Raw genomic sequence first — 21432 nt, 5'->3', positions numbered from 1 at the left:
GTCCTGTGTGTGCTCCCTGTTCAGCGAGGAGTCTGTGTCTCCCTCTGACTTCCCCCCAACTCCTGCTTGTTCTCTCTCCCTCTCTCTTTTAATAAAAGCTTAAAAAAATAAGCAGATAAACAAATTGTGTATATACATATAAGGGAATTTTCATTCATAAAAGAATGAAGTACTGATAAATGCTGCAGTGTTGATAGACCTTGAAAACATGCTGAGTAAAAGAAGCTAGAGACTAAAGGTCACATGTTGTGTGCCTCTATTTATATAAAATATCCAGAATAGGTATATCTGTAGGACAGAATGCAGACATGTTTCCGGGGAGTCATGGGAGGGGATAATGGAAAGCAACTGCTTCATGGGTGTGGAATTTCCTTTTGAGGTGATGAAAACATTTTGGAACTAGGTAGAGGTGCTGGTAACACAACATTGAGTGTACTGAATTGTTCATTTTAAAATGGTACATCTTATGTGGATTTTCCTCAATATTAAATAGGTAAATTAAAAAATGGAGTTAAGGGGGCGCCTGGGTGGCTCAGTGGGTTAGGCCGCTGCCTTCAGCTCAGGTCATGATCTCAGGGTCCTGGGATCGAGTCCCGCATCGGGCTCTCTGCTCAGCAGGGAGCCTGCTTCCTCCTCTCTCTCTCTGCCTGCCTCTCTGCCTACTTGTGATCTCTCTCTGTCAAATAAATAAATAAAATCTTTAAAAAAAAAAATGGAGTTAAGGGGGGCACTTGGATGGCTCCATTGGTTAAGCGTCCAACCCTTGATTTTGGCCTAGGTCATGATCTCTGATTGTGAGATTGAGCCTCACATTAGGCACCACGCTGGATGTGGAGCCTGCTTAATTAAGATTCTCTCTCTTCTCCCCTCCCCCAGTCCCTGCACACCCATGTGTTCTCTCTCTCAAAGGTAATAAAAATAAATTTTAAAAATGTAATTCTGGAACTTAATGTAGGTTAAGGGCCTGTATGGTCTGAAAAAACACATGGAATTAATTTCTGGTTCTGTCACTGTTAGTTCTCTGACCTTGGGTAGATTAAAGTTTCCTCTCTGGAAAGGGGAACCATCTTGCACTGTTGGTGGGAATGCAAACTGGCACAGCCACTCTGGAGGACAGTATGGAGGTTTCTCAAAACATTAAAAAGAGAACTACACTACGATCCAGCAATTTGCATTACTAGGTATTTACCCAAAGGATACAAAAATACAGATTTGAAGGGGTACCTGCATCCCAATGTTTATGGCAGCATTATTAACAATAGGCAAACTGAGGAGAGAGTGAAATGTCCATCAGCTGATGAATGGGTAAAGAAGATGTAGTGTGCGTGTGTATAAGTACACATACACAGTGGGATGTTACTCATCCATCAAGAAGAATGAAATCTTGCCATTTGCAATGACGTGGATAGAGCTAGAGTGTATTATGCTAAGTGAAGTAAGTCAGAGAAGGACAAACACAGTATGATCTCACTCATGTGAAATTTAAGAAAGAAAACAGATGAACGTATGGGAAGGGAAAAGCAAAAGAGAGAAACAAACCATAAGAGACTCTTAATGATAGAGAACAAACTGAAGGTTGATGGAGGGAGGGAGGTAGAGGATCGGCCAGATCCGTGATGGGTATTAAAGAGAGCAATTGTGATGATCACTGGGTGTTGTATGTAAGTGATGAATCACTGAATTCTGCTCCTGAAACCAATATTGAACTGTATGTTAACTAAAATTTAAATTAAAAAAATTTTTCCTCTTCTGTAGATAGTCATATTAGTACTTTTGCAGAGGATATTTTTTAATATTAAATGAGATAGTATATGTGAAGTGCTTAGAACACTTAGTAGTTATCCAGTAAATATTAGTGTTACTGCCTTTTTTTTTCCTCCTGCTATTGGCTTTTATTTTATTTTTCATTTGTAGAATGGAAATAAAAGAATGGGTTAGGATTGTTCTGAGGATTTAGTACATTAATTCACTCAAAGGACTTAAAGCAGTGCCAAGCACATAGTACATTCTCGAAGTGTTTAGTAAACTACTACTGTTACGTGAAAGAATCTTTACAGGAAACTTTTGTATTCTCCATTTTCACTTCTGCATCAAGATGGAGAAACTAATGTCTATATTGAAAAGTGATCTTTTCAAAATTTGTGCTATTATGACAGAGCTAGAGCTAGGATTAGAATCATGTTTCTTAAATTCCAGACAAAACTGCATTCAAAGGATTGTAGGTATAGGATTCTTATTTCCTTTCCTCATGTGGTGAAAACACATTATTTTCACTTACTAAAAATCGTAGATATTGGGGCATCTGGGAGGCTCAGTCATTAAGCATCTGCCTTCTGCTCAGCTCAGGTCATGATCCCAGAGTCCTGGATCAGGCTCCCTGCTCAGCAGGAGGCCTGCTTCTCCCTCTCCCACTCCCGCTGCTTGTATTCCCTCTCTTGCTGTGTCTCTCTATCAAATAAATAAAAAAATCTTCTAAAAAATCACAGATATTATTTACCTATGAGTTGTTAAACTTTGGCTGTCTGGAGTTTATTTCTGCTTGCATTAAATACTAAGCGTTGGTGTGTCATCAGAGCTGAACTGCTCTCTAGTGGCTAGAAGTTGCAGCTACTCCTCTTGCCACTGGATGGTGCTTCTGCAACATCATTAAGGCAGGTATTTTGGCTGATGTTGTTTCTTATTTTCCTGAGCAGCTGAAAATTGGTGAAAGTTAGATTACAGTAAATTGAAATACTTGTGAGCTGAGTCCCAGGAATCTGTAAAAAACAGAGATTACCTTTAGATTGTTTTTACATAAGCAAAACCTAAAAGAGAACCACTGGTTGGATCAAACGCAGTGATTGCTCTAGTCTGTGGTAATTCAGAAAGTGATAGTGTTGCAGGAGAATCTGGTTATTTCTCCTGCAGAATCTTAAAAGGTGATAGATTTCCTAGCTTCTCTTGGGCAGTTGAGCTATTGATTTTGCTCTTATTCCAAAATTTTATCAAAAGCTTTTCTAGTCTATCCTAACTTTTCCCATACGTAGTTAGATGTGTGTGTTTTGGGGATTGTAGAAAATATGTGCTGGAGTGACAAAGGTATTTACTTGGAAAAAGCAGACCGCTGCAAAAGTTGTGTTTGAAGGTGACTGTAAGAGGAAGACTGGAGGGAATGAGACTGCAGGGTGGCTTAGAGCCGTGCTAAAATATGATGGTCAAATGGAAGTGTTGAAATAGTGGAGAGAACATACTTGTAAACCCACCTCTTCCTTTGTTAACCCATTTTTTTGGTAAAGATTTTATTTATTTATTAGAGTGAGAGAGAGCATGAGAGGGGAGAGGGTCAGAGGGAGAAGCAGACTCCCCGCAGAGCTGGGAGCCCAACTCGGGAGTGGATCCCGGGAGTCCGGGATCATGACCCGAACCCAAGGCAGTGCTTAACCGACTGCGCCACCCAGGCATCTGTTCATCCAGTATTTATTTCTGTTAATGAAATAGACCAGAATTTTCGAAGTCTTATAGTATTTCAAGGCCTGTGAGGACAGCAGCAACAAGAAGTCTTTGCCCTGTGCCTACTTGCGTGATTCCTTTTCCAAACACTTTTTGGCCTTTTTCTCTGTTCTTCAATACCGTATTCCTTTAGTCATAGCTTTTAACTTAAACCCCAAAAACTTAACTTCAAAAGTTCTCTCTTGTTATGGGAAATGAGAATCATTCACTTGGGTAACACTGGACACTCCTGGTGCCTTTCTTTTCATCTTCTCAAATAGTTACAACACGTTTTTATTAGCTGTTAAACCAAGTGGTGTATTATAATCACTTTTCCTTTCTTGGATGTCTTTCTTTTTTTTTTTTAATATTTTATTTATTTATTTGACAGTTAGAGATCACAAGTAGGTAGACAGGCAGGCAGAGAGAGAGGAGGAAGCAGGCTCCCTGCTGAGCAGAGACCCCCGATGCGGGAACTCGATCCCAGGACCCTGAGATCATGACCTGAGCCGAAGGCAGAGGCTTAACCCACTGAGCCACCCAGGTGCCCTGTCTTTCTGTTTTTATTGTAATATACAGTTCCTTTATTGATACATTCACTTAGTGTTCAAGACACTATCCATACTTTATCCCAGACTGCAACAGAATTGCCGGATCCTCTGAATTTCTTTTTCTTTTCTTTTTTTAAATTTTGTTTATTTATTCATGAGAGACACAGAGATAGGCAGAGGCACAGGGAGAAGCAAGCTCTGCGTAGAGCAGGGAGCCCCACTCGGGACTCAATCCCTGGACCTCCATAACATGACCTGAACTGAAGGCACATGCTTAACTGACTGAACCACGCAGGTGCCCCTGAATTTCTTTTTTCACACAAATTACATTAATACCATTTCTTCCCCTCCCTCTCTTAGTAGGCATACTTTTTGGAAATTACTTCTCCTTTTGTTCTGCCCATTTCTATCTGCTTTCACTTTTGAACTGGTTGCTCTCTAGGCCAGTTTGAACTGCCATTTACCTCACTCTTGGCTGAGTTTTTTCTTGTTTTCAGCAAAGCAGTCTCCTGGTAGTTGCCTTAAAAAGGATGTATGGGAGGGACGCCTGGGTGGCTCAGTTGGTTAAGCAGCTGCCTTCGGCTCAGGTCATGATCCCAGCGTCCTGGGATCGAGTCCCACATCGGGCTCCTTGCTCGGCAGGGAGCCTGCTTCTCCCTCTGCCTCTGCCTGCCTCTCTGTCTGCCTGTGCTCGCTCTCTCTCCCTCTCTCTCTGACAAATAAATAAAATCTTTAAAAAAAAAAAAAAGATGTATGGGAGCAAACTATTTTGAGATTTTTCACGTCTTGAAATGCATTTTATTTAACTTTCATTTGATTTGAGACTGGATATGGGTTGCAGATCACCTTTTTTTAAAAAAAGATTTTATTTATTTATTTGACAGAGCAAGATCAGGAATGCAAGCAGGGTGAGTTGGAGAGGGAGAAGCAGGCTTCCCGCCCAAGAGGGAACCCGATTCGGGGCTTGATCCTAGGACTCTAGGATCATGACCTGAGCCAAATGCAGATGCTTGATGACTGAGCCTCCCAGGTGCCCCCCCTTCTTTAAAGTAAATGCTGCACTCAGTATGGGGCTTAAACTCATGTGTGTGAGATTGAGTCTCATACTCTCTACTGGCTGAGCCAGCCAGGTGCCCCAGGTTGAAAAAGACATTTTAAAAGACATTCGCCTGGGTGGCTCAGTGGGTTAAGCCGCTGCCTTCGGCTCAGGTCATGATCTCAGGGTCCTGGGATCGAGTCCCGCGTCGGGCTCTCTGCTCAGCAGGGAGCCTGCTTCCCTCTCTCTCTCTGCCTGCCTCTCCATCTACTTGTGATTTCTCTCTGTCAAATAAATAAATAAAATCTTTAAAAAAAAAAATAAAAATAAAAGACATTATCTTATCGGGGCACCTGCGTGGCTCAGTCAGTTAGGTGTCTGCCTTCAGCTTGGGTCACGATCCCAGAGTCGTGGGATCGAGCCCTGCATCAGTCCTTCGTCTCCCTCTCCTTCCCCTGCTTGTGCTCTCTTCAGGTCTCTCTCTGTCAAATAAAATCTTTTTTTTTTTTTTTTTTTTTTAAAGATTTTACTTATTTATTTGACAGAGAGAAATCACAAGTAGGCAGAGAGGCAGGCAGAGAGAGAAGGGGAAGCAGGCTCCCTACTGAGCAGAGAGCCTGATGGCGGGGCTTGATCCCAGGACCCTGGGATCACAACCTGAGCCGAAGGCAGAGGCCTTAACCCACTGAGCCACCCAGGCACCCCAAATAAATAAAATCTTAAAAACAAAAACATTATCTTACTGTATTCTAGTGTTGCTGTTGAAGAGTACAAGTTCAGAGTTGTCACTTTTGATTTTTCATATGACCTAGTTTCTGTAAGCTTTTATAATATTATCTTTATTCCTGGTGTCTTGGAATGTCATGTTGCTACAACTTGGTATAGACCTTATTTTATTCATTATGCTAGGCATTTGGTAAGTTGGTATAAAATAATATTCCTTTGTTTCTGTTAAGTTTTCTTGCACAGTTTTGGTTTTTTTTTTTTTTTACAGTTTTAAATTCTGGTTAGTTAGCACACAGTGTAATACTAGTTTCAGGTGTACAATGTAGTGCTTCGACACTTCCATACACCAGGTGCTCATCACAAGTGCACTCTTTACTCCCCAGCACCTGTTTAACCCATCCCTCCACCCATCTCCTTTCTGGTAACCATCGGGTAGTTCTCTGTAGTTAAGTTTTGTTTCTTGGTTTGCCTCTGTCTGTCCTTTTATTTTTTCCCTTTGCTCACTTGTTTTGTTTCTTAAATTCCACGTATGAGTGAAAGCATATGGTATTTACTTTGTTTGACCAACTTGTTTGGCTTAACATAATAATACTCTCTAGCTCCATCCATGTGGTTGCAAGATTTCATTCTTTTTTATGGCCAAAAAATATTCCAGTGTATGGGTGTCTTTATCTTCTTCTTCTTCTTCTTTTTTTTTTTTTTAAGAATATACTTATCTGGGGCGCCTCGGTGGCTCAGTGGGTTGGGCCACTGCCTTCAGCTCGGGTCGTGATCCCAGGGTCCTGGGATCTAGCCCCGCATCGGGCTCTCTGCTCAGCGGGGAGCCTGCTTCCTCTTCTCTCTCTGCCTGCCTCTCTGCCTGCTTGTCATCTCTCTCTGTCAAATAAATAAATTAAAATATATATATATATACTTATTTATAAGAGAGCGTAAGGTAAGTGGTTGTGAAGGCCAGAGATTGAGGGAGCAGTAGGGCTCAATCCTAGGAACCTGGAATCAGGATCTGAGCCAAAGGAGATATTTAACTGACTGAGCCATCCAGGTGCTGTCTTTATCTTCTTCCTTTTTTTCCCTCCCAAAGATTTTACTTACTTATTTGACAGAGAGAGAGAGAGAGAGAGAGAGAAAGGGAACACAAGCAGGTGGTGGTGGGGAGAGGGAGAAGCAGGCCTGATTTAAGCCTTGATCCCAGGACTCTGGGATCATGACCTGAGCTGAAGACAGATGCTCAACAACTGACTGGGCCACTTAGGTGCCCTTATCTTCTTTATCCATTCATGAATCAGTTGGCACTTGGGCTGTTTTCACAATTTGGCTATTGTAGTTAATGATGCTGTAAACATTGGGGTGCAGTTTTCGTTTGAATTAGTGTTTTTGTATTTTGGGGGTAAATACCTAGAAGTGCAATTGCTGGATTATAGGGCAGTTCTGTAACTTTTTGAGGAACCTCCATATTAGGCTGAGTGGCTGCACCAGTTTACATTCCCACCCACAGTGTAAGAGGGTTCTCCCTTTTCCACATCCTAACCAACACCTGTTGTTTCTTGTGTTACTGATTTTAGCCATTCTGACTTGTGTAAAGTGGTCATTTCATTGTAGTTTCAATTTGTGTTTCCCTGATGGTAGGTATGTTGAGCATCTTTTCATGTGTCTCTTGGCCATCTCTGTATCTTCTTTGAAAAATGTCTTGTTCGTGTCTTCCGCCCATTTTTAAATTGGATTATTAGTTTTTTGGGGTGTTGAGCTTTAAAAGTTCTTTATTTTATTTTATTTGTTTTATTTAGGATACTAACCCTTTATCAGATATGTCATTTGCAGATTATCTTCTCCTTTTCTGTAGGTTGCCTTTTGGTTTTATTATTTCTCTTGCTGTGAGGATTTCTTTTACAGTTTTTAAATTATTATTTTCTAGATATCATTCTCTGTCCTTTCTTGAACTTGTTAGTTAGATGTCAGACTTTCCAGTTTGAAAAAAATTTTTTTAATAGATCTTATTTATTTATTTGACAGAGATCACAAGCAGGCAGAGAGGCAGGCAGAGAGAGAGGAGGAAACAGGCTCCCTGTGGAGCCGATTGCCCGATGTGGGGCTTAATCCCAGGACCCTGGGATCATGACCTGAGCCGAAGGCAGAGGCCTTAACCCACTGAGCAAATCAGGCGCCGCCCCCCCCCCCAGTTTGAACTTCTAATGTGTCATATATCACATAAATTCCATTCTTTGTCATTTTGCTATATTTCCTGGGAGATCTCAATTTTCTCTTACAGTCTTTCTGCTGAATATATTGATCTCCCTCCCCCCCTTTTGTTTTTAATTTCCAAGAGTTTTCTGATTCAGGTTAATTTTCCTTACTCCCTTTCTCTCTTTTTTCCCCCGTCTTGTTCTGAGAAGATAAAAGGAGCTGTCTTTTCTCTTTCTCTGCATTGCTCCTGTTTCCTGCAGGTTCTCTTTTTTGGTTCGTTTCAGTTTTGGTATCTCATCAGAACTTTTGTTGTTCATATTTTGGCCTGAGGTTCTAAAAATATGATTGGATACTAAGTGGACAAGTGTGGAACTTGTCAAGTAGTGAGTTTTACCCTAAGGGTGAAATATTTCTGTATCTTTTCTCAGGTACCATTTCACTTTCTCTAGAAAACATCAATTATCTGTTTATTCAAATACTTTTTGAAAGTGTATTTTTTTTGTTAGGCATAGCTCTAGGTGCTGGGAATTTAAATGAATTAAACATAAATGATCCTACCCTTGTGGATCTTACATTTTGGCATAAGGAGACAGACAATAAATAACAGGGATCAGTAAATATATACAGTATATTTGAAGGATGTTAAAGATGAAAAGTAAAGAAGAAGGGTAGGGATTATTAACAGACAGTGGACATGTGATGTGGGACATGGGATGTGGGACATGGGGAAATGTTGCCACTTAGGAAAGGATAGTGAGGGGAGGGAGCCATAAGAGGTATCCAAGTTGGGAGAACAGTTGTATGCAAAGGCCTTGAGGTGGGAATCTTGTGCACGTGTGTGTGGAACAATAAAGAGGTTGATACTCTTAGCTAGATGAAAGAAAGATACAGAGAATTATGTGGACAGGGTGGAAAATAGGGAGGTGGGCAGAATGTGTAGGGCCTTATGAACCATTTTAAGAACTTTCGTTGTAATCTATATGAAACATGGGATTTGCAGATAGACATTGGTTATCTTAAGTTTGGGGTTCAAGAGAGAGGTCTGGTCTTTGTTATAAAATTTGAGAGTTATCAGTGTATATGGGGAATTTGAAACCATGGAATTAGGGAAAATCACCAAGGGAATGAGTAGAGATAGAAAAGTTCACTCCAGTTTTTAGGAAAGTTCAGAGAGATAAGGAGAAACCAGTAATGAAGATTGAAGAATAAATGGCTGAGGTAGACAGTGGGAGTTTTTGTGCAGAAAAGAATGAAGAACTGCTTTAATCACTGCTAATTAGTTTGAGGATAGACAACATTGATTGAGGGAGAAACTCAAGGAGTCTAGGATGGAGGTAGGTGGCTTAAAAAAGCCTAAAATGTAAATTTTCCAGTTGTACCCAGTTTCTGTCTCAAAAGGTGGGAGCTTTCAGAGCCTGTCCTAATTTCACCTCTCGTCAGGGAAGTTTTCTGGAATAGTATTGGTTGTCAGGTTTGTCATTAAGATTAATTAACAAATTGTACGCTTAATTGGAATGGTTAGTTTTGTTCAGAATTGGTCTTGACAACTAGGTCACTGTAGGACAGTTTTCTCAGTAAGTCCTAGAGAAACAAAACTATGGGCTGTAGATCAAGTCTGAGGTTTATAAATGCCAGGCACAAGACCCTTCTCTCCTTTTAATTTGGGTCTGGGGAACTCAACCCAAGCTGAAGATTTTGGTTGGTTAGGGAGCAGACAGAGCTGGGCAATCCACAATACATCTCTTCATGTCTTTGGAAGCTCTTGTGTTATTAGATGAATAAACATTTAGTCTTTTTATGCCTTCTGAATGAATTCATCCTTTTATCATCACGAAGTGACTCTCTTGGGTGCCTGGGTGGCTTAGTTAAGTGTCTGCCTTTGGTTTGGGTCATGATTCCAGGGTCCAGAAATCAGGTTCTGCATCGTGCTCTCTCTCCTCTTTCCCCTTTCGAGTGCGTGGGAGCATGGGCTCTCTCTCTTTCTCACTTGTTCTCGCTCTCAAATAAATAAAATCTTTAAAAAAAAAAAAAAAAAGAAAGAAAAAGAAAGAACCCTCTTTATCCCTGGTAGTAGTCTTTTACTTTGCAAGCTAGTAAAGGCTATATATTTTTCCTACTAGGAAACATATTTTTATTTTTTTGCATTAAAATATTAGCTATGCTAGGGGCGACTGGCTGGCTCCGTTGGTGGAGCATGCGACTCTTAATCATGGGGACATGAGTTCAAGCTCATTGCGAGTGGAGCCTACTTAAAAACAATTTAGATATTTTAAAGTTTACCTTTTCATTTCCTAATTGTAAAAACTCTTCCTATATAGCTGTTTCTTCTGCCATGTTGGATCTTCTATTACTCAAGTTTGAAATTGGATAATTTGCTCAGAATGTTCTTACTTAGTGACTAACAAGAGCCAAACAAACACAGATACTCAGATTTTAAAAAGTGTGTTTTTATGTTCACTCAGTTTAATTTTAGGAGAGCTAAGTTCAAAGCCATAGATACCATTTACCTTTTTTTTTTTCTGTGTTGTAGGAATAGACTTTAAGATCAAAACAGTTGAATTGCAAGGGAAGAAGATCAAGCTACAGATATGGTAAGTGATGCTGATTTACCAGCTTTATATAATAGATTGCCAAGTTCCTGAAGGTTTGGCAGTGAACTCTTTGCTTGTCACCTGTTTAGATTCTGTGAGACTCCTTTGTAAAGCCAGCAGTCAGGTCACCTTCTTTCAGTGAAGAGAAAAAATTATGGACATGGAGCTTCTGATGACATCAGGAGCACCTGATGGCTTGGTTGGTGGAACATGTGACTCTTGGTCTTGGGGTTGTGAGTTTGAGCCCCATGTTGGGTGGAGAGATTACTTCAAAAATAAATACATAAATATTAGTTCATGAGATATGAGTGTTTTACCTTTTCTGCTTATTCTAAGAACTTGAGCAAGTTATATAACACTGTGAGGCTGTTGTATCTTCATATGTAAAATAAAGATAATACCACTTATCTCAAAAGATTGTTGTTCTAAGGATTACATGAAATAATCTGTGTAGAGCCTTTAGCACCATACTTTGCTCACACTCAGTATCAAAAAGTTGTTTCTTTAAAAAAAAAAAAAAAGTTGTTTCTTTGAGCGTCTTAAGCTAAAATACTTGTTTCCTTTAATATGTTTATAATTTTTTATGGGCATTTTTAAAATTCGTTTATATAGGATTTGTCCCATAGAAGTAAAATGAAAATACTTCAATTTGTATTCAAGTATGAATCATAGACTTTAAAATTAGAATAGCAGTATTTGATAGTAAATATTAAGTGTTTTACATATGTATATTAACCTATTAAATACTCAGAATGACCCTGTGAGATATGTTATTCCTGTTTTTTAACAGCCTTGTTGAGGTATAACTGACACATAATAACTGTACATATTTCAGGTATACAGTTTGATAAGTTTGACTATGAAACTATCACCCCAGTCAAGATAATGAGCATATCCATCCTTGAAGTCTGTTTGTAATCTCTCCTTCTTTCCTATTCTTGGGCCCCAAGCATCCATTCTGCCTTCTGTCACTGGAGACTAGTTTCCATTTTCTAGTGTCTTCTTTTGTCTTTTTTTCAGGGGAGGGGGTCTGGCTTTTTTCAGTGTAATTGTTTTTGAAAATTCTCACTGATTTCTGTGTGTATCAGTAAGTTCATTACTTTTTATTGCTGGGTAATATTCCATCGTTAAGATACATCACACCCCAGAGCTCCAGGGTGGCTCAGTGGGTTAAGCTTCTGCCTTCTGCTTAGGTCATGATCCTGGGGTCTTGGGATTGAGCCCCACGTCGGGCTCTCTGGTCTGCAGGGAGCCTGCTTTCGAAACCCTCTGTCTCTGCCTCCCTCTCTGCCTACTTGTGAACTCTGTCTGTCAAATAAATAAATAAAATCTTAAAAAAAAAAAAGATCTCTCACACCTCGGTTATTCACCGTAAATCTTTGCTATAAATCTTTGTGTAAGTGTGCATTTTCCGAAATGGATACATTTTGAACTAAGATCTTCAGCATGTAGATGGTAGAGCAGGGATGCATTAAATGCTCAGACTGTAGAGTTGAGAGTAACACTGTTAATTATCATACTGTTTCCTATAAATAGTACAGTTTGATCGTTGATTTTGCTGCTCTTTGCAGTCCCGTCATTTCTTTATTACTAGTCAGTAATTGTGCTAAATTTGAATTCATTGTTATGTTGGGTTTCACTGTAAAAGGACTTGCCATAGAATGGTTATGAGAATGAATGGTGCATGTAAAGCACTAAGAGCAGTGTCTGATATGTGATTAATGCTTAATAATAAATCATAACTATTACTATTTGGCTATCTCCCATTAAGAGGCTAGAACCCTAAGAATAATAACCTTTTATTTTAGGTTATGAACAGAGGTGGAAGTTAGCAAAGGAGATTGCAGAGGAGAGTTAGAGAATTAGGAGAGAATAATGGGGACACCTGGGTGGCTCAGTAGTTAGGTGTCTGCCTTCAGCTCAGATCACGATCCCAGGGGCCTGGGGCCCCACATCACGCTCCCTGCTCTGTGAGCCTGCTCCTCCCTCTCCCTCTGCCTGCTGTGCTCAAGTTTTCTCTGTCAAATAAATAAATAAAATCTTAAAAAGAAAAAAAAGTGGAGAGAACAATGTCCCAGAATCCAAAGACAGTTTCAAAAAGTTAGGTATTCTCATTGAAAGGGAGCTGCTAATAATAATAATAATTTATATTATTAATATATTGTTATTTTAGAGAGTGCATGTGAACAGAGGGTTGGGGAGGGGAAGAGGGAGGGAGAATCTTTTTTTCTTTGTTAAGATTATATATATTATATATATATAATGTATATATATAAAGATTTTATTTATTTACTTGAGAGAGGGAGAGCGCAAGCAGGGGCTGGGAGGAGGGTCAGAGGGAGAGGGATAAGCAGACCTGCCCACTGAGCAGAGAGCCCAACACAGGGCTTGATCTCCAGGATCCTGGGATCATGACCTGACACTTAACCCACAGAACCACCCAGGAACTCTGAGAGAGAGAATCTTAAGCAGGCTCCGTGCCCAGTGCAGAGCCCAATGTGGGCTGTAATCTTACAACCCTGGAATTATGACATGAGATGAAACCAGGAGTTGGGTACTTGACTGACTGAGCCACCCCGGTGCCAAAGGGAGCTAAGAATTAGATGTCTAAGAATGTCATTGAGGTATAATCTTTATAACATCTTCAAAATTTAATACAAATTTAAATAAAATGTAGACATTTTAAAGTATTTCCTACATTTAATGATTCCCTTTGAAACAAAGTCCGCTTGATCTTTGGTTTTTCCTTACTTTAACTGGGAAATAACTCAGCAAATGAACTGTACCTCATATTCTGCTTCATTATAATTAAAGCTGATCTCAAGGGAATGGATGTCAATTATTTATTCTGAATTTCAACCAGCACTCCCCCCTGCCCTTTTTTAGCTCCATTCCTTAATCCAGGGTTGGCCCTACAAGTTAGACTGTGTTCCAAGCCCCTCTTAGTCTCTGCCATACTGATTGGCTTTTCTCTCAACTGCATCCCCCCTGTGCACACTTTAAACCAATAATGTTCAAGCCTCTTGATGGTAAGAGACAACATTTTACATTGTGACTCCGTGACTCAGTATACATGTACATTTATATGTGAGTGTATACAACAGAAATAAAAGCGCAAAAAAACTTTTTTTAAGATACATTTTTCTTTATATTAGCACGTAAAACATTTGCCATACTAAATTTGTCCTGTTCTTCCACAAACTCCCCCTCCTCCCTTTTTAGAGAGGAATAGAGGGACAGAGGGACGGAGAGAGAGAAAATCTTAAGCAGGCTCCTTGCCCAGTGCATGAGCAGGTCCAGGAGCTTGATCTCACAACGCTGAGATGGTGACCTGAGCCAAAATCAAGAGTCACGTACACTTAACCCACTGAGCCACCCAGGTGCCCCACAGACTTTCCCTTTTATTTCTTGTCCTGTGGCTTTAAGTATTTTTTTCTTCCTCTCATTTTAGTTTCTGTAGCTTCTGGAAGTAAACAGTAATAACTAACACTTGTTTTTGAAAAAGGGAGCCTTCCTAGAAGATGTTCTTTTGCAACAGTAAGTCCTCCAGTATGGCCTTCAAGATTAATCTAGAAAAGATTTCTGCTGTACCTGTAAATCTCAAGAATAGCACAGAAATGGTAAAACTTCCAATTTAGAATTGTTTGATTTTTAAACATTAATATAACCTCTTTTGGGTAAAAACACTTTAGAAGGAAAATTTCATTTTCCTTAGTCTAGGTTTTCATATATAAAACTGCTTTTAATTTGAAATACCCATTTTCCTATAAAGCTTAGGAATGAGATGTGAAAATTAGTGATTGATAGTTTATATGAGGTTAGCATTGTGCCAGCTGATTTTCTTTCTTTGCTTTTCAAAGTTCGCATGCTTAAAATCCAGGGAGAAGGAAACCATGCAGCTCTAAGTTAAGACATATAAAACATGCCACAATAATTGAAAAAGGCTTTTAGCGTTGAAAAACCCGTTACTCATAATCAAAATGCTGTCCTTACTCAACATTAGATGTTTTGCTTCCAATTGTTACTAAAGCAGTGATTTTTTTTTAAAGTCTGTCTCTAGTTTGAATGAATATATTCAGATTTTTGTTTCAGCATGAAAAATTCCATTCTGCGATTGGATATTGAAAAGTGTCTGCTAAAGATCAGTGTTACTTTTCTTTACTTGAATGATCTTCATTTCTTGTCTTTTTTCCAAGGGTCTTGTAGGCTGTTTGTTGCAGAAGGGTGGAGACAGGTCTCACCCTGGCCAGTGCACATGTGTGTAGGCCGAAAATTAATTCGTTGGGCTGATAGAGAAGCAGCTATGGCTTTTTAAATTCCAGATCTCTAGAAGTTTCCATCACAGTATCTGTCTACATTTTCCATAGTGTTGTGGGTCCTGCCAGGAAAAAAGCCATAGTGAGTTACTTCAAGTTTGCCCTTTTTTGTGTTTTGTTTTGTTTTTAAGGGAGGGGGTCAGAAATGTTTGTTACTCTTGGGATCTGTATCTTGTACCAGAGCAATTTTTTTTTTTTAAGAGATTTTATTTATTTGAGAGAGCATGAGCAAGAGAGCATAAGCAGGGGTGAATCAGACTCCCCACTGAGCAAGGAACCTGACGTGGGGCTGGATCCCAGGACCCTGGGATCATGACCTGAACCAAAGGTAGCCGCTTAACCACCTGTGCTACCCAGGCACCCCAACCAGCAGCAACTTTAACATCAGCACAGTCAACCAGAAATCAGTAATGTCACATTGTGGAGGAATTAACCATTTACCTATGTAAGGTGTGAAATTCTTGGGAAGTTATCTTTGATTCTTCCCGTTCCCTTGATCCCAACGTCCTCTTAGGTAATCCCTGTTGATTGAATCTTACCTGTCTAGAATCCATATATAATTTGCTGTCTCCTTTGTTGCCCATCCCCACCCCCCCTGCCCCCCAGTGCAAGCCACCAGTACTGTTTCTTTGAGCCCTGCAGAAGTTAGGCTCTTAATATCCTAACAGGTCCTTATTTCCCCTTTTGCCTTCTTCCTTTTTGCCTTTTCCCACATAATAGCCAGAGTAATCTTTTTTCAAATATAAATCAAGTATAGATCATGGTTGTCATTCCTTCCCCATTTATAACCATTTGAATTTCTTTGCATTTTAAATTAAAGTCCAAATTCCAAATCCAGATTCCTTACCTGAGTTAACAGAGTGGCCTCAACCTCATCTTGTGGGCTTTTGTGCAGCTGATCTTCTTTCAATTCCATGAACATGGTCTGCTCTTTTTCAACGTGGGACCTCTGTACACGCTCCGTAGACCTCCCTCAAACACCCCTACCTACCCTCACCCCCAGCAGTGGCTAGTCTGAACATTTTGAAGTACCACTTCTTTCCAGAAACTTCCTATTTCACCAGAAATAAAATTTGAAAATGTCAGGTTGTGGCTTCTGACCTCCTCTCTCGCCAGTTTTGCTCCAATGATTGTGGCCATTTTCTCTCCCTTGAGCATGCCAAGAATGTTCCCATCTCAGAGCCTTTGTACTTCAGCTGTTACTCTGCTTGGGATGCTTTTCATCAGATCTTTGTCCTGCAGCCTTCTCATTCAGATCTTAATTCCGCATTATCATCTGAGGGAGGCTTTGCACGATTTCAGGTTAAAGCAGCCCAGTCCTTCAGGCACTGTCACATTTATCCTGGTTGATCTTTATCACAGTATTTTTTAGTATCTAAAGTTACCATATTTTGGGGGTGCCTGGGTGACTCGGTTGAGCATCCAACTCTTGATTTCTGCTCAGTTCATGATCTCAGGGTTGTGGGATTGAGCTCCACATAAGGCTCCCTGCTGAAGGCGTTCTGCTTCTCTCCCAGTGTCCCTCCCCCTGCTCACACACATGGTCTTTCTCTCTATCTCTTTTAAATAAATACACTTAAAAAAAATAAAGTTAACCATATGTTTTTTAAAAAAGTGCCCATTATTCCTCCCCATCTTAGGTTGGGGATCCTATCTGTCTGATACATGGTTATTATAATGACCACCTAGAAAGAACCTGGCAAGTACAGACGCTCAGTAAATATTTGTTGGTTAAATGACCTTGTTTGGTTGATTTCTGTTCATATTTCTTGCCATAAGTATCAGGGACCTCCCTGAACATCCTATCCAGATTGTCTTCCCTTCCCCTTATCCCATTCTTCATCACTCCATACTGTTTCCCTTGTTAGCTTTGATCACAGTTTGGGATTATGTATTTACTTATTTGCTTGTTCCTTTCCCCACTGGAATATAAGCTCTGCAAGAGTGGGTTTCAGGTTTTTTGTTGTTGTTTTTTTTTTTTAAATGAAGATAAACATAGCTAAATGACATTTTGAACTAGAGAAACTGCATCTCTACAAGGAAATCAAGGTCTTGTTAAAATAAAATTCAGTGTGGGGCACCTGGCTGGCTCAGTTGGTGGAGTGTGACTGTTGATCTCCAGGTTGTAAGTTCGAGCCCCATGTTGGGTGTAGAGATTACTTTAAAATAAAATCTTTTTAAAAAAAGATTATTTATTTGTCAGAGAGAGAGAGAGAGAGAGAGAGAGCGCAAGAGCGCAAGCGAGCAAGCACAGGCCGACTCAATGGCAGGCAGAGTCAGAGGGAGAAGCAGGCTTCCTGCTGAGCAAGGAGCCGGATGTGGGACTCGATCCCAAGACGCTGGGATCACGACCTGAGCCAAAGGCAGCCGCTTAACCAACGGAGCCACCAGGCGTCCCTAAAATAAAATCTTTAAAACAAGACAAAAAACCACCTCAGTGTGAAATTTGACATCCTAATTTATAAAGGAGGAAAAAACTTCATTATGTTACCAAAACCACAAAGGTGCAAAATTTGGGGTCTCTACTTTGCAGAGCAGATTGATGCTGTCTCTGGACTGTTCTAGTGCTATCAGTGCCCAGACTAAAAATAACATCATAATAGCAGCCAGAGCACACAGCTTCCTTGACCCTGCATGTGGGACTAACAAGTAAGGAAATAGGATACTTTCGTTCCTAGGAACATATCACTCCTTTTATAATATGTCAGGGGGCGGGGGGCAGGGGGTGGGGGGAGAGGATTTCACAAAATTCTCTTTGCTGTGTGTTTATTATTTTATGTAAGGAAAGTTCTTTTGCCACTGGGTTGTAATTTCAGAAACCTTTAATGTAGTCTGAGAAGGAAAAAAAATACAAGAAAGGAAAACCGAGTTGAGTTATTTATACCAGCTTTATTACCAGCTTAAAACCAGTATTATGGTACATAGAAATACATTGTGAATATGTACAGTGTTTAATTGCTCTTCAGATACTTAATACCTGGTTTTGCTCATTGGGGTTAACCCTCTGTCTTTAATCTTGGGTGTATGTGTGCATGCAAACCTAAAAATAATTTGGGCAGTGAATAAGCAGCTGTGGCTATTTTTAGACCTGGGCAAAGGATCATCAATTAGGTGAGAGGTATTGAGCAAGAACTTCTGTTTCTGGTTCCAAATAAATGGTTGATGGTTTTAACAATTGGTAGGGGCTGATACAAGTATCTGCACAGGACTCAGGAAACGGGTAATTTGAGATCAAGGAGTCTAGGGAGCCAGGTCACCTTGGGGGGTGGAGACAGTCCTGTTGGAAGGTGTTAATGTATGACATGTGTAAATGAAAATAGGATGTAGAAAGCCTTTTTAAAAGTTTAGCAGGGAGGGACGCCTGGGTGGCTCAGTAGGTTAAGCAGCTGCCTTCGGCTCAGGTCATGGTCCCAGGGTCCTGGGATCGAGTCCCACATCAGGCTCCTTGCTCAGCAGGGAGCCTCCTTCCCCCTCTGCCTCTGCCTGCCATTCTGTCTGCCTGTGCTCGCTCTCTCTCCCTCTCTCTCTCTCTCTCTGATAAATAAATAAAATCTTAAAAAAAAAAAAAGCTTAGCAGGGAAAGCATATAAAAAGAAGGAAGGTAGTTGGGTGTAAGAGATTTTGGAAGATGGAGGAGATAGAAAGAACAGATGGAGTAGAACGTCATGGATCAAAACAGGAACTTAACTCTAAATCTGAATAGTGATTACCTTCCTTTCAGAGAGGCCATTAATCTTTCAGTATCTTTTATTTTGACGTTTCATATCTAACCAGTATTATAAAACCTAAGTGCTGTTGATTTGGTTTTAACTGAGTAGTTTCTTCTGCAGTGTATTCTTTGTTGGTAGAGAATTTAGTCATAGATTTGACACTGAAATGGGGACGTAATTTGCTAATTTTGTAATGTGAATGAATGGGGAGAAAGGAAGCATATCTTTTTGTTTAAAAAAATTCTTTTTAAGATTTTTACTTGTTTGACAGAGAGAGAGAAAGCACAAGCAGGGGGAGCGGCAGGGAGAGGGAGAAGCAGGCTCTCCACAAAGCAGGATGCTGTACTCTATCCCAGAACCCTGGGATCATGACCTGAGCCAAATGCAGAGGCTTAACCCTCTAAGCCACCCAGGCGCCCTGAAGAAAACATATCATAGCTAGACAGTGTTGGGGGTGGTTGCACATAGTGAAGTGCTGTGGAAGATCTCTTTAAATTGTTATTCCAAATGACAAAAAATGAAGTAGAAGTTTTGTGTGCCTCCTACACTATAACCAGTAGGCATTTCTGTCTTGAGTAGATATATTTCCATCCTGGATTTTAGCTAGGAAACTTTAACCCCTCTCTAAGGGTATAGAATTATTAGTTGATTTATACTTTTTACCAATTCAGAAAAGAACTAAAGTATTTTACTGTGATGAGGCAAAATTTTTGTTGTTCTTTCATGGATTCATAAATTACATGTGCTTTCAAGTATCTTGTGACTAAATAAAGACTAATAAAAGATAAAACAAGAATTTGGAATTGAGAATGGAGGATATAAATATACTATCTCTGAAGGACAACTTATGTGCTATGCTTAATTTGTAAAACTTACGTAGAAATTTCTTTGGGGGCCAAGGTACAAAAAGAACCAAGAAGGAGGTCTACCTAAATAGATTACATTATTCTTTTCAGAAATAATGTAAAGAATGGGAGAGAAATATAGAATACATTTTCATAAGGCTCATTCTTTTGATTAAAAAAAAAATTATTTATTTAAGTGAGAGAGGGAGTACAAGTAGGGGGAGTGGGAGAGGAAGAAGCAGGCTTCCTGCTGAGCAGGGAGCCTGCCCGATGTGGGGCTTGATCCCAGGACCCTGGAATCATGACCTGAGCCGAAGGCAGAGGCTTAATGACTGAGCCACCCAGGTGCCCCTCTTCTTGTGATTTTCAATAAATTAACCTATTAAAGGTAATGATGATAAAAATTCTGGTATAAGAATGTAAATAAGTATACAGATAGAAATATGTGTGTGTAGCCTTTAGTGATCTAACTTATCTTAAGGATACAACCTGGAAGAACTGATAGCATGTCTCTTAGATAGTTTTTCTTTTCTTTTCTTTTCTTTTTCTTAAAGATTTTATCTCTTTATTTGACAGAGAGAAAGACTTCGAGAGAGGAAACACAAGCAGGAAGAGTGGGAGAGGGAGAAGCAGGCTTCCTGCTGAGCAGGGAGCCCAAAGTAGGACTTGATCCCAGGACCGTTTGATCGTGGCCTGAGCGGAAGGCAGATGCTTAACCACTGAGCCAGGTCCCTTAGATGGTTTTTCCTAAATGACAGTTCTGGGGGCTCCTGGGTGGCTCAGTGAGTTTAAGCCTCTGCCTTCAGCTTAGGTCATGGTCTCAGGGTCCTGGGCTCAAGCCCTGCATCAGGGAGCCTGCTTCTCCACAGACCCCCCACCTGTCTCTCTGCCTACTTGTGATCTCTCTGTCAAATAAATAAATAAATAAATTTTTTTTTTTTTTTTTAAAAAAAGAAGAGAGAAAAGAAAAAAGAAAAAAAAATGACAGTTCTGGTGGCAGTTTTTTGGTATTGTATTACCTCCTAACCCTTCTTCTCCACACCCATTTTCAACAGTAAATAGAATGTTTTTAAGCCCAGGTTAAATTACTTCTTTTTGTAAAACCCTTTAGTAGACTTCTCATCTTACTCAGAAGGAAAGCTGAAGTCCTGCTGACCTCCTTATTATTCCTCAACCATGGGTCAAGACCTTTACACTAGTTCTTCCCTCTTCTTGGAACTTTGTTACTCCCAAGTACTTCCTTATTGCCTTCACCTTCTCACTGAGGCCTTCCCTCACCACTCTGTTTAAAATTTTACTTGTTTGCACAATTCCCTACATCAGCCCCTAATCTCTTTACTTTTTGTGTTCTTTGGTACTTTTCACCCTCTGAAGATGCATAGTTCTAGAAATTACGATTTTTTTGTTGTTGTTGTCTTATCCCTAGTAGGATATAAAACTTCGTTGAGGCAGGAGGTTTTTTGTTTTGGGTTTTCTTTTTCCTTCTTTTTTTTCTTTTCTGTTTACAGCTTTCTCTCTGGTGCCTAGAATAGTGTCTGGCATGTACTGTTGGTTCAATAAATACTTACAGAATGAATAAATAGGATTCTACATTATTGTAAAGGGCAGATCCGTGTACTTTGAGATGAGACGGGCAAGTGACAAGGCTGAAGTTCTCTTACAAAAGTTGAAAAATCCAACCAGATCATCTTTTAACTTGGCTAAATAAAAAAATCATTTTATTTTACATTTATTTGGATATAGGCTTCAAGCAAAGCCAGGGATTTCTTGTGAAACAGCTTTGAGTAAGCTTAAACACCAGCAGGTACTAACTTTAAAGAGCATCTGCAGAGATGGTTTTGACTTAGGACATCTTGAAAACACAAATTTTGAATCTCAAAATGACATTATTGCATCTTTGCATATTTTTATACTACAGATTGCTTTGAGCTTATTTATTACACACACAAATAAATTATGGAATTTTACTTTAGTTATTTCTTCGAGCTGTGAATGAAGAAGATTCAGA

General features: G+C 39.8%; 1 protein-coding gene across 1 annotated transcript in view; it reads left to right on the top strand.

Moving 5' to 3' along the window:
• RAB10 (RAB10, member RAS oncogene family) overlaps window positions 1-21432 on the top strand; it is an 89148-nt gene that overhangs the window by 48183 nt on the left and 19533 nt on the right. Inside the window, exon 2 of the mRNA XM_044261943.1 lies at window positions 10493-10553. Within this exon, the coding sequence (XP_044117878.1) occupies window positions 10493-10553 (61 nt within the window). The remainder of the gene's footprint in view (window positions 1-10492; window positions 10554-21432) is intronic.

The sequence above is a fragment of the Neovison vison genome, chromosome 8 (genome assembly GCF_020171115.1).
Source record: "Neovison vison isolate M4711 chromosome 8, ASM_NN_V1, whole genome shotgun sequence".
NCBI lineage: Eukaryota > Metazoa > Chordata > Mammalia > Carnivora > Mustelidae > Neogale > Neogale vison.
The sequence above is the reverse complement of the archived record's forward strand: the minus strand, read 5'-3'. Positions and strand labels throughout refer to the sequence as shown.